This window comes from Pelmatolapia mariae, unplaced genomic scaffold (genome assembly GCF_036321145.2).
Source record: "Pelmatolapia mariae isolate MD_Pm_ZW unplaced genomic scaffold, Pm_UMD_F_2 NODE_ptg000459l+_length_34403_cov_1, whole genome shotgun sequence".
In the NCBI taxonomy this organism is placed as follows: domain Eukaryota; kingdom Metazoa; phylum Chordata; class Actinopteri; order Cichliformes; family Cichlidae; genus Pelmatolapia; species Pelmatolapia mariae.
In genome coordinates this window covers 17,264-30,466 of record NW_027052144.1, presented here as the reverse complement: position 1 = coordinate 30,466, position 13,203 = coordinate 17,264, and the positions used below count along the sequence as shown (strand labels likewise).

General features: G+C 43.6%; 1 protein-coding gene across 1 annotated transcript; it reads right to left on the bottom strand.

The window, feature by feature from the left end:
• Positions 1-535: 535 nt before the first annotated feature.
• LOC134623183 (cholesteryl ester transfer protein-like) lies at positions 536-11,987 on the bottom strand (the record flags this gene model as incomplete). Its single annotated transcript, XM_063468375.1, has 16 exons — positions 11,900-11,987; positions 11,377-11,666; positions 10,722-10,836; positions 10,505-10,636; positions 9,421-9,491; positions 5,734-5,821; positions 5,592-5,661; positions 5,447-5,507; positions 4,296-4,387; positions 4,046-4,145; positions 3,001-3,080; positions 2,277-2,327; positions 2,035-2,187; positions 1,786-1,853; positions 998-1,040; positions 536-605 (listed from the first exon to the last, which is right to left on the bottom strand). Coding segments are annotated over exons 2-16 (1,333 nt in total), but the record flags the coding sequence as incomplete, so codon positions are not given.
• Positions 11,988-13,203: the final 1,216 nt, after the last annotated feature.

Genomic DNA, 13,203 nt, shown 5'->3' with positions numbered 1-13,203 from the left:
GTGGAGATAAAATCACGCTCCACAATGTAGGCAACAGAAAATACTTGTTTTTATAAAATTCTCCTTCACTGCATGTGTCCGACATGACAGACTGAAGCTTTCGTGACAATTAGAACTTAGATTGGAATAATAATTTGATTCTATTGTACTAATATTGTTAATCGAGCAAAGAAGTTACTCAGTACTTCAACTTTTTACTGGAGTAAACACAGAGATCTGTAATTCTACTTACGTAAAGAAAGTCTATACTTTTGCCAAAGCTGCTTTAAACCAGCTTCACTTACAGATCTGTTTTTGAGAGCGTCATGGTGTAAATGAGCCTTCATACATGTAGTGGTTATGTTCACTTTGAAGAATCATTCAAGCTGAAGCACTGGATCAGCTGTTTGATGATAAATCAACAAGTGCTTTCATAAGTGTCTCGCAGAGAGGCGTAGTGTAGTAATGATTAAACTCATGCAGTCTTATAGATTTAGCAAAGCTTTATAATAATGTGAAAGGTTTGAGGACGGAGCTGAGGTGCTGTGTTTCTTACCAGACAGGACTTTGGGAGTTCCAATTTTCACCACAGCTTCCTTTATGAACTCCAGTGCTTCATCATATAGCTAGAAACAAAGGGAAGGGTTACCGATGTAATCTAACCAAAAAATGGAAATGTTCAGTAGGATCTGCATCAGTTTAACTGGGAATTAAATAATCTGAATGGGAAAAGAAAACTGAATTATTCACACTTACATCAGAAAACAATTCAGTAATAATGTACAATAATATCTCTGTGCAGGTTGTCATACATCTAAAATAACACTTTAACGTGTGTCTTAGAAACTGAGTGAAAGTAAACAGTTAATCTGTAATGCTTTCAGAAGGGTGAATTCATGAAAATGACTTTTGACATGTTGTTTGACAACAGCCCAATAAGTATGTAAAAGGTACAAAATTAGCACAACCGCACCACAATATCCAAAATAAAGGAAATTGTATTATTCTGACTACCTACCTGCTGATCCTGTAACGGCAGCTCAGCTCTGAATACTGAGATCCTAAATGAAAGAGGATCACGATCACACACAGGCGTAGAAGAACAGGACAAACTGACCAAAGTTACATCTGCAAATAAGTTTTAAATCAGATATCAGAGTCTAACACTTACATCCTTACAGTTAGGTGAGAACAGTAGAACAATTTAAAGGGCTCGAACCTGCTGTTAACATCTTAGTGTCAGACAGCACAGGTGAACCTCTGGAGTTCTGCCCTTTAAAACCTTTTCTTCAAGCAACAGACTAAGATCAACACTTTTGCTTTTAAACTAAATTCTGAACTAGTTTGTTTTGATACCAAGACCACTAACTTGTTATTGGGGTCATTGTATAAAACGCAGTGTGTTACACATACAACCACATTACACTGTCTCAATATTCACTTAGCAAAAACTTAAAAAGAACATTGAAAATTTGAAGGAGTGCCGAGAAAATTAAAGCCCAATCTTTCCAGGAGTGGATGTCCCAGCAAATTCACCCAAAGGTCAGACCTTGCAATGCTCAGAGAAATTACCCAAGAGCACAAGATCTCTGGAATAATGTCCTTTGGACATACGAGACCAAAGTGGAGATGTTCGTCCATCATTCACAGGACCACGTTTGGAGGAAACCAAACACCTCATACACGAGCTCCTCTGTACACCAAAGTATTCTAGAGCCAAATGTTAAGCCACAGCTAATGCTGGGACCAAACTGGGTCATCAGTCAAGGTGTTCAAAAATATGAGTCAGGTATCAACCAGTCTTACTCTGTTGGATGACCTTGCAGGAGGACTTTCTTGTTAACATAGGAAGTTGTGATGTCTACGGCCATGTCCTACACATCAAAGACAAAGAACACAAAGATCAAACACAAAGCAGCCTTTGTAATTCACGGCTTTCTTATTCACTGAACAGTCTGACAGACGCAATGTGTCAATATTGAGAATTAGATGTGTTTCTCAGTTTGTCTCAGTATAGGAAAAGGCAGCTGATATTCTGTCACTGTGAAAACGTACCGTCTGAAAGAAGAGTACTGGTGTGCCTTGACCCTCACAGTGGAGCCGTCCAGATGCCTGCACCCAAATTGTCGTTCCCGAGGTGGAACTGTTCAAATGTGGAACAGATGAACTCCACAGTCTTAACTCTGGGGAAGCTGAATCCAGCAGACACTGAACACAAAAACACAAAAAGTTTTACGTCCTATCTAAGAAAGTATATATTATATGCAGACGTGTTGCAAGGCAGCTTTCATTCCTACCTTCCTAATAAACTCAGGCATGGCAGTAGAGAGGTTTGTCCTGAGGAGCGTCTGAAATGATATTCAAGATTCAAACATGTACAGTGGTGTGAAAATGTGTTTGCCCCTTCCTGATTTCATATTTGTGTATGTTTGTCACACTTAAATGTTTCAGATGATCAAACAAATTTAAATATTAGATAAACATAACACAAGCAAATGCAAAGTGCAGTTTCTAAATGAAGGTGTTTATTATTAAGGGGTAAAAAACAAAGTTAAAGTCTTCCTTAAATAGGACCTGCCTGACAAAGTGGCGTAGACCAAGATGAAAACCACTGCTGAGCAAAGGAACATAAAGGCTCGTCTCAGTTTTGTCAAAAAACATCTTGATAATCCCCAAGATTCTTGGGAAACACTCTGTGGACTGACGAGACCAAAGTTAAACTTTTTGTAAGGTGTGTGTCCCGTTACATCTGGCGTAAAGGTAACACAGTAGTTCAGAAAAGGAACATCATACCAACAGTAAAATATGGTGGTGGTAGTGTGATGGTCTGCTGCCCCGGGCCTGGAAGACTTGCTGTGGTGAATGAAAAATTTGTTTGATGATCTGAACATTTAAATGTGACAAACATACAAAAAATAGGAAATTAGGAAGCAGGCAAGTTCAAATATCTGATCCCAGATCAACCAAGAAGATACCACAAATGTTTGACTTGGATGTTTTAGGTCATGCTGAAGTACTTACAGTGAGCTCTTCTCCAGAGACATTGAGCTGAAAGCGGCCATCTTGGTGAGCTGCTTTGAGCATCGGGTTTAAGAACTGGTCTGCGGTAAAAACACCATTTGTATTAATAGTGTTCCACGTACAAACAAATGTTTTTTCAATATATTTAAATAAAATTGTTTTTATTCATTTTTTTACAAATAAACCTCTGAATGTTAAAGAGGCAGGAACCAGCCTGCTGCTGCTCAGGTGCATGGTTGGGACATTGTTTGATCATCCTTTATCTGGTTTCAGTGTTTCAGCTAAATTTAGACATGTAGACTGCCTCGAGGAGAAATGTTCCAATTTCCACTTCCAGTGTTGTGTGGTGATTTGAACTGTAGCCTCAGTTTCCTGTTCTTGGCTGAATAGATGTGACACCTGGAGGAGTCTTCTGCTGATTTTAAGGTTCAGAGACGCTCTTCTACATCCATTGGTTCTAACTAGGGTTATTTCAGTTTCTGCTGCTCCTCTCTCTGGATATTTTTCTTTTTCAGACCATTTTCTGTGAACCTAGAGATGTTTGTGTGGGAAAATCCCAGCAGATCAGCAGCTTCTGAAATACTCAGGCAGTTTGTATGCCTCCAAAAAACACGCCACGTTTACAGTCACTCAAGTCGATTCTTCCCCATTCTGAAGCTCAGACTGAACTCCAGCAGGTCGTCTTGAGCATGTCTATGTGTTAACCAACATACACACTGTTTTTCATGTTTCTTTCTTTAGTGGCAGACTTCCAAAGCTACAAATTAATCTGAAACTTGTAAAGCCCCAACAAGTGGATGATCCAATATTAACGAGGACTTGGCAACAGTGGGGAGGAAGAACTCCCTTTTAACAACCTCCAGGAGGACCGAGCTCAGGGAGGGCCACCCCTCTGCTGTGACCGGTGGGGGTGAGGGGATAGAAAAGACAGAAACGGGGAGCGAGGTCATTGCCTTCTATAGTACCTGGTGGAATTTCACTTCACAAAGGTGTAAATTACCTGGAAAATAAAATACACAAGATAAACAGAGTGTCTACTGCTAACCTGAAATCCAAAAGTAGATCATCCTGTCTTCTGTCAGCTGACTTGGATGGAAAACTGATTCATTGATGACAGCAACCTTGTTGTTGTACTTGGTCAGTCCCTGAAAGAGGTGGAGCCCCACAGTGACCAACGAGATCATTATTAGACCCCTACATGTCCGCCAGTACTGAAGAATTACTGCAGATTACACCATTTAAAGGAGATCCAGCACTGCTGTGTATTCAATTATGTATCTAAAGTTATCATTTACCTTGTGGTATGATTCGATGTAGTTTGCTGTGATGACAGGAGCAGCAGTGATACCGATGTCCACGCTGATGTCTCCATCAGTGAGGAACTGCTCTGCAATGTTCAGACACATGGATAAAATAGAAAACTTCAAAAAATGGTCGATCACATATGAGGCCAAAGTACTGATTTCTCTGGTATCTCACTGAAACAATCATATGTTCTTCCTTTGAAGTGTTGCTGGCATGCCTGCACGCATTTATAGGAAACTGTGGAAAGTGAAGCATTTTTCCCCACTTTCTGTTGCTTTGAACATGTGTGGTGATAATTTAAAGAAGTCTATTCTGTCTGGCGTGTACGACCAGGGACAACAGGAAGAAGAAGTTGAGCAATGACTCGCTGCCACTGAGAAAAATAATCCATAACATGAAAACTGACGCTGTACAAAATCAAGACACAGCGGCTTCATTGTCTTAAATATCTGTTCAAAAACCAATGAAATCAATTTTTTTTGAAGAATTCTAGAGCAAAACATCCATTTCAGCTTCAAAGAGTTTGTCTTCCTGTCTTATTTTAATGTGCACCCCCTTAGCGTTGATTTCAAACAGATAAAAAGGAGGCAGGCAGATTGACAGGTGCTGTAGCACAACTCTACGAGACTAATTACTCACTCCACTACCCCGTTTAGTCAGAAGGTTAAGACCACAGTCTTCAGACACCAGGGCAGTAGAGAACATTTGTATGCCGTCTGTTTCAGACATTTACATCCACACTGCTCTCCATGATTGGTAGTCCAACAAGTCCTGGAAAACTGTCAGTTTATGACGAGCTGGAAGCGACAAATGATACAAAGAAACGACAAACATAGCAGGAGCCGGGCTTTTCTGAAGAGTTCTACAGTGACCTCCGCTGACCTTAATCGAACAAGAACATCCATGTGAAGAGCTGAAAACCTCAAAATCAAAAGACCGGCCGCAGGAGCACCGTGCAACTCAAAACCCCGCCGAGAAGTGTAAGAGTCACATTATGTTTTAGCATTTCTATTAAATATGTGCTAAGACAGCATTTATGGGAGATTATTTGGTGCCAATAATAAGTTTGTACAGAAACAGATGCTTAAGGAAAGTGATTTTAATTCTAGATTTCAAACACTTCCTTCAGGTCTTCGCGTACCTGCCGTGTCCTGTATGAAGTCAGCCAGTATATTTGCCGCCTTGTTGATCTCCTTACAGATCTGTATTTGAGAAGATACCTGTTACTGCTTTATTCTCCTCAAAAATCATTGTTGTGCACATCATAGGTTTGTCTCTGCCCTCACCTGTCCCTTGATGACCAGCTTGACAGTAAGCGTGATGAAGTCGGTGAAGAGCTTCTTCAGCCAGTTCGGCCTGACCACAAAAATGTTAACAGTCAGACACTGAGATTCATGCAGATGCTTCATTCCCAGTTCTGTTACTTACTCTTTGTCTCCCTGCAGGTGCAGACGCAGCTTGTGAAAGTTCAAGTAACAGTCTGTTGTGTCTGCTGCTACCTTTCCATCACCGCAGTCTGACGGGGACACACAGGTAACAGAGGATAGCTAGTCAGCACGTGTTTATATGATGCTTCATTGTGTTTCAGCTGGAATAAAAGAGACTGTCACACGACACACTAGCAGCCACATTTTAAGATGGTGGATGATATAATGACATCAAACTAAAATGATACTAATAACACAGTTTGAAAATCTTGAATAAATACAGATGTAAAGTATTAATGGAAAACAAACAAACTCATTTAGCAGTGAAATTTCCCAACAACACATGAACTTTGGAAAACTTTCTGCAGAACCAGGCTGGGATATTCTCACATGTAGAACGTTAAACGGCTGTAAATATTTTGTCTGGTTAAGGCCGACAAGCTGCAACACAAACGACACACATTAAATCCCTGCAATATTTGTGCAGCGGCACAGTTAGACTGAGTTTGTACTTCACACAATTAACTTCTTCAAAAAATAACTAAAACCTTCACCACCAGGGGGCAGCCTTTTGCTAGATTTTTAGTTTTAGTGTAGCTGTCCAAGACCCCAGGGCATGCGTCTGCTGTGCCTTCATGGGTTTCTTTCCATACTAAAGGCACACTTGTTTGTTTAAGTGGAAATAATATTAGACTTTATAAAGTAGACCCTGCTAGTGTCAGACTGGATCTCCTTTCACCATCAGAACTGCCAGTACCTTCAACAAGGTACTGGAAACGTTCACTTGGTCCACCGGACAGTTACTGCACATCCAAGATGATAATCTCCCATCCCACCACATCCCAAAGGTGCTCTTCAGGACTGAGATCAGGTGACCGTGGAGGCCGTTTGAGTAGAGTGAAGTCATCATCAAGTTTATTAAGAAACCAGTGTGAGATTATTTCAGCTTTGTGATGTGACATGGTGTGTTTTCCTTCTGGAAGCAGGCGTCAGAAGATGACTGCACACCCTGGTGGGTTCCAGAGTGTGGGGGTGCCTACTGGGGTCAGCGGGGGAGCTGGCCCCAGGGAGGGGCATCTTGCCCCTCCCTTTCTTCCCTCCCCATCCTCAGCTACCTCCCTCTTCCCGCTCTACCACACCCACCCACACACGCAGGGCTTGGGGTGCAGATATGTCACCAGGGTGCAGGGGAGGAACCCCCCCCTCGGTCCCCTTCTGGCCGCCTGTGCCTCAATTTTATTCTGCAACCTAGACATCCACATTACTCACACTCTCACATAACACATACATATAGGGCCTTGGGGGTGGGCACGTTTTACAGCATCCAGAGGATGGTCGGTGTATTCCAACCCACCTCTGGCGCTGGTGCCCTACCCTCAATTTTAATGCATATAGACACTGAGGGTTTTCGGGAGGAGCCGTGCTGCTCTCTGGCAGGATGCACCATGCCCTCCTGTGTTTTAAATGCACTTTAGAACAGCACACAGCAACACTACATATGAGCGGGCGGAGGGAGGTTTGGGGTCTTCACTCACCCCGGTTCTGTTAGCCGGCAGGGCTGGGGGGCTGGGAGGAGGTGCTGGCCGTCAGATTGGGGTCTGGGATGCGGGGCCTCCCTGCTACTGCAGATAAGGAGGCGGTCCGCTTGCCTCCACCCCAGAGAGAAGGGTTACACCTCCTGGGTCTAGGTGCGGCTTGCCCCTCGGGGGGCGGGGGTACCTGGACCTGGGATATAGAGTATGTTTGGGGAGTGTGATGTTTGGGGAGTGTGATTGTCTGTGCAGTGTCTATTTGTGTCTGTCTACACGTTGGGTAAGTGCCGAGTATTTGGTTGTGTATATGGGGGTGGGAATACACGTTTGAGTCTGCGTGCGTCTGTTCGTCTGTGTCTATATGTCAGGTTCGGTCTTAGACTCCACCTCTCTGGGAACATCTCAGGCCCTCCAAAGTACGGAGGCCTATCTCCCCTCACCACACTCCCTGCCGGTGGCTGATGCCCTCAGACGTTGGTGTGCTGGTGGTTCTTGTCGGCTGGGACTGGGCGCTCATGTATGTACCGGCTCACTCCTGGTGGCCGATTGGCGGGGCCTGGCGCCTGTGGCCCGGCTGGGCCCCTTCCGGGGGGTGGGGTGCCCTCAGGCCTCTGGGCCTGAAGCTCGGTCCTCTCTGGCGCAGCTGGCTGCCGGCAGAGCCCGCGGGCACGCCACTGCAACCCCCTCTGGCCTCTGCTCTGTGGCTGCTGGGTGACCTCTCGTTTGGGGCTCTACTCAGCTCTTCCCAGGAGGGTGGCACGGTTCCCCCCCTTTGGTGGTCCTCCTTGGGTCCTCGTACTCTGGGGCCTCTAGATGTCTGGGGCCTGGATCTCCTCCATACCTGCTTCATGCCCTGGGGGACGGGGCTATAGCTCCCCACACTCCCTAGCAGATCGTTACATGGAGAAACCTTTGGAATACAAGCATGCTGATCCACACAGGTGTGCACACGGGTGTTCACAGACACAAACTACACCTTTCTTGGCTGCTACCTCAAAGCACATTGTGCGCTGTCTATCTTGCGTGCTGCACAATAACATTTAATATCTAGTATCTACTGTTATCTACTGCTAGCTAGTTTATTGTGATGGTGCTGTATTTATTATGTTGCTGTTTTTTGTTTGTTTGTTTTCTCTTCTGTTTTTTTTTCTCCATACAGGTGATCCAGGTGTTTTGTTTGTTTTTTCTTTCTTTCGTCCCCCCTTTCTCACCATCTCTTCTCCCCTCTATTTTTCTTTCTCTCCCTCTCTTTCTTTCATTCTTTCTCCCTGTCCTATCCCCCAGTCATGTCTGTCCCGACTGTAACAACCAAAAATAAAATAAATACATAATTATAATAAAGGTCAATCAAATGGACCAATATGGCAAGGCCATGATGATCCACTTGGTAAAGTAAATCCGCTTGGCATCTCTCTTGGCCTTAAGACAACAATTCTGATGGCTAAAGATCCAAACGGGACAGGGGGACAAAAAAAAAAAAAAAAGATGACTGCACTGTGATGGGCACAGTCAGGTACGCTGTGGTATTTAAACAATGCTCAGTGGGCACTTAGAGGCCCAACACATGCCATTACAGCAACAGCACCACAAGCCTGAATCACTGATTCAAGGCAGGATGGATTCATGTGGTTTATGGCAAATTCTGACATTGACATCTGAATGTTGCAGGAGAAATGGAGGTTCCAGTCTTCTGTTGTCTAGTTTAGGTGAGCCTGTATGAACTGTCACCTCAGTTTCCTGTTCTTAGCTGGCAGGAAGGCATCCAGTGTGGTCTTCTGCTGCTGCAGCACATCTGCTTCAGGTTCAGAGAGGCTCTTCTGCACAGCTTGGTTGTAACAAGTGGTTAGAACTTGTAACAACTGCTGCCTTCCTGTCAGTTCAAAGCAGGCTCGCCATTCTCCTCTGACCTCTCATTATGCCATTTTTTTTGTTTTACTAATTTTATGTGATCATTGTATGTTTTTATGTTCAGTCCTGATAAATTCTTAAAGCTTTGAATACATAAAAATTAATGGAGCTAAAACATAAAGCATCAAAAAAAGGAAAAAACTACCAAGATGAATGTGGAACAAAACATAAACGTAACCCAGGAATGGTGACTGCAGATGGGAGTGGCTTGTTGAGAGGTCAAACAAAGTGGTACATGATGTACTTACAAAGTTTGGGGTTGATTCCAAGATCAATCTGAGAGTCAATCTCAAAGTCAACTGAATGTCCGAAGTTAACACTAAAGAAAAAGAAAAATACAAATGAGAGTAAGGTCAAAGATCACAGGAAACAGGAGGGATTACTAATCCTCACCGCCTGAGAATTAGTAATCACCCAGTCGCTGAAAATAATGTCATTCAACTAAAAAATGTTTAAAAACACCCACAAAATGCACAAAGGTCCATCTATCTATCTATGCTAAAAACAAAGTATTAGTGCAGTGGTTTTGCAAAGGTTAACTATAAGTTTTTCCCATCAGACTCAATCAAACAAGCAACAAAGCTATCCTAGCTAGTCAGCCATGTTGCTGCTATTTGACATTTATTTAAACTCTGTGTCAAAGTTTAAAGTACAACTTAAAAAACAACCAAACAAAGAAAAACTTGGACGGCTAGACTGTCATTGTTGAACGGAATCATTTCTAAAGCCCTGAAAACAAAACTACAGGAGAAAATGACACGCAGGCAGAGATCTCAGGTCGCTGCTGTGATCGCATTAATGAGAAATAATAATTGATTCCAAAGTGAAGACGCATTCATTCAAATTAAATTGGAAGTTTTGGGCGCGTTGGAGTATGAAGAGCATTAGCATCAAAGAAAGTCAGTCTCCATAGAGACCCATGTTAAAACTTCAGCGATGAAACTATAACCTGTTTTGAGCCCGGTACAAAACCAGGGCTGCTCTCTAATGCGAACGTGGATTTGGATTTTTTATGGTTTAAATTAGCAGTGTTGCTTCTCTGATCTTGTTTTAAAGGTACTAATTGTACAGCTCGTGGCTAAACTACAACCAAACACAACTGCCACCTGACAGTAGCATCACTGAGTCCACACTTCTCATCAGACCTACCTAAACGGTTGTGACAGACAAACAGTAACATGATTCAGCGAGGTAATGTGCAGTAGTCTCTAAGAATCTGTAGATCAGATTATATGGTGGTGTGTGTGTGTGTGTGTGTGTGTGCACCTGTGGCTACCACACTGTAAAAAGTGACGGATGTGAAGCGTGCCACTGTCGGTCACACATACTCACAGCCAGCTGCCGTATCCATACTGGATGGTGCCCTTGAACACTGCAGACACATTGCTTATCTCCATGGCGATGCCGTCACCTGGATGCAGCTCAAACGCGCTCTGACCAATCGACAGGTTGTGAATCTCCAAACTGGACGGTGAAGAATGGACACGCTTTTTCACCATGGGTGTCACATATATGTTTATAGTGTGTATGTATGTGTGTGTCTACTCACTTGTCCAGGCCGTACATGACCTTTCCAATGAAGAGCAGGGACTTCTCCCCCTTCATGCTCGGGTATCGGGCGTGTTGAAAAGCAGCCTCGATCACTTTAGTAGTTTTCTCATTCACTGCAAAGATAAAAGCACGTGTGCTCTAAAACACCAAAGGGTTGTGATCTGTGGTGACCTCATCTGACAGGTGAGCCAACGTGAATACATCCCATTAAGTAAAACCTTCAGAACTGGGTGAAAACAAGTCTTATTTTCCATTTAAATGTTTTAATCTTTTTGTTTTATTAGCACCAAATTGCAATAATCACATGAATGAACTTCATAAGACCCTAAAACATCAGTGAGGAGAAAAGAAACTTTAACACAACACAACCAGACTGAGGTTTGTGGCAGATAGATGTCACGTGCACTTCACGTGATGACCAAGAACTGAATCAAATTCATGTTAAAGCTGAGAAAGTTTGCTGCTGCTGCTATTTCAGTGCAAACAGGGAAAACTATCCGGAAACTTCACTGAATGTATGTGTTTGAATAAAATCGTCACTCTGTTCCTGCTCTTTGGTTCCAGAAAGTCGCTGCTTGAGTGGATGATTAGATTAAATCAATAAATGGAGTCAAATAAATACCAGGGAAAAAAAGCATCCAAATCAGACTCACACACGACAGCAGCGGGGTAGGTGAGCCTGCACACAGCTCCGGTGAATCTGTAGGCTGAAGCGGGGTCCTGCAGGCAGCAGTGGGATGTCCCGAACCAGGACAGCAACGACAGCAGCAGCAGCGGGACTTTGCTGGGCATCGTGCACGAGGTGGTTTCCCTCTCTGAGAACTGGCTGAGGTGTCTAACCCCGTGGACGGTTCTGTCGGAGCACAGCAGGTAAATCCTGGTTCCCTCGGTTCTGGCTTTACTAACGGATCATCAGGAACGTGGAAAACTGTGCTCCTGATATCTGTGCTGACAGAGAAAGACAAGTCGTGTGCTTCAGACTCGTTGAAAGGACAAACACTGACTCAGGTCTGTCCCCCTTAAAGTAAACTGATCAAAGTCCAACCTGTCCTATCACCTCAGGTATGAGCACAGACTCTGGAGTTTTGAACTCTTCAGCAGGACACAGAATGCATCCCTTTCTTTTCAAACTGTGACAAAACAAGAAGCAGAAGGCAACACTGCCTGCATACATACCCCACAAAGACGCCTTAAAAGTGAGCAAAAGGACACGGAGCCTCTGAAAATGATTCCAGCCTTTGCTTCTCTCATCAGGGGACTAACATTCAGGGCCAGCGTTCCTGAATAAATGCAGGGTCACAATGAAACAGGAGCTCCCTGTAAGAGGAGACGAAAGGGGAGGTACAGCTGACGGAGCCTGGACGTAACAACAAAGGGGGCACTGATCTAGCTGGGGCCTTTAACAGGAATCAATAAGTGTGGGTGTTTTATGTGCGATGACATCAGCTGACTTTATTGATTGGTTCTTCCACTCTAAAAACACGAGTCTGAGACAGAAACGAGAGGCTGTGGGAGGCACAAGTTCACCAAACCTGGATAAAGGTAGCCCGCTCTCAGCTTCTGCAGATGATTGATCCAGTGACATGAAGCTGCTTATTGCTCTGTTCCTGAAAGGTTTGAACACACTGCAGGTACTCCTGAGCTCTGAAACCAAGTGTCAAAGCAACATCTACATGAAGGAAGAAACATCACTCATCAGTCCACATCACCGTATCTTTTTGTGCTTGTGCTATCAGCACATGAACATGAAGAGCTTACTGCATGAGGATCCAGCGTGGCTGTCCTGTACAGCCTAACTCCAGCATCCAGGTGGATGAGCTACTTCCTTGCTGTGGTAACGTGTCAGCTCCCGTTTGCTTCCCACACTTTACCTGTTTAGACTGAGGGAGGAGGCTGGAGCAGAAAACTCTGGAGGCAGAGCTACAACATGCATTTTCTGGACACTTATTCATCAGCTACAATAACACCATATGGAAAAAGAAGACTGCCCCCTGGTGGTGAAAGGTTTAACTTTGCTTGCTTTTCCTGTTACCAGGAAATTTTGCACTACCTAAATAATTATTTCTGACTTCTTCTAGTGCAATAACCTGTATTTGTATCTGATTACATTTTAATTTCAAAAGGAAATACACTAAAATTCCATTTAATAACAGGAGGCTTACACCCCTTGGATGCAGGCTGGAACCTTTTAGAGAGCAGCCAAACTTTGCATTTGCCTGTTTTTAACTAGTGGATTCTACTTTGTATTAATTATTTGCATTCGGCTTAAGATAACCTGCAAATATAATTGTTAGCTTGCTGTGCTGAACCTATAATTTCAATGTATTTGTGCTGTGACTGTGCCTGCAGGCAGCACATGCAGTGGGGGGACTGTATGTAGAGAGTTTACTGAAGGTCACAACATTAACACGTGTTCTGCAGGGACTTGAGCCTCAGTATGTTTAAACATGCGGTCATCAAACTCAAACGCAAACATCAGA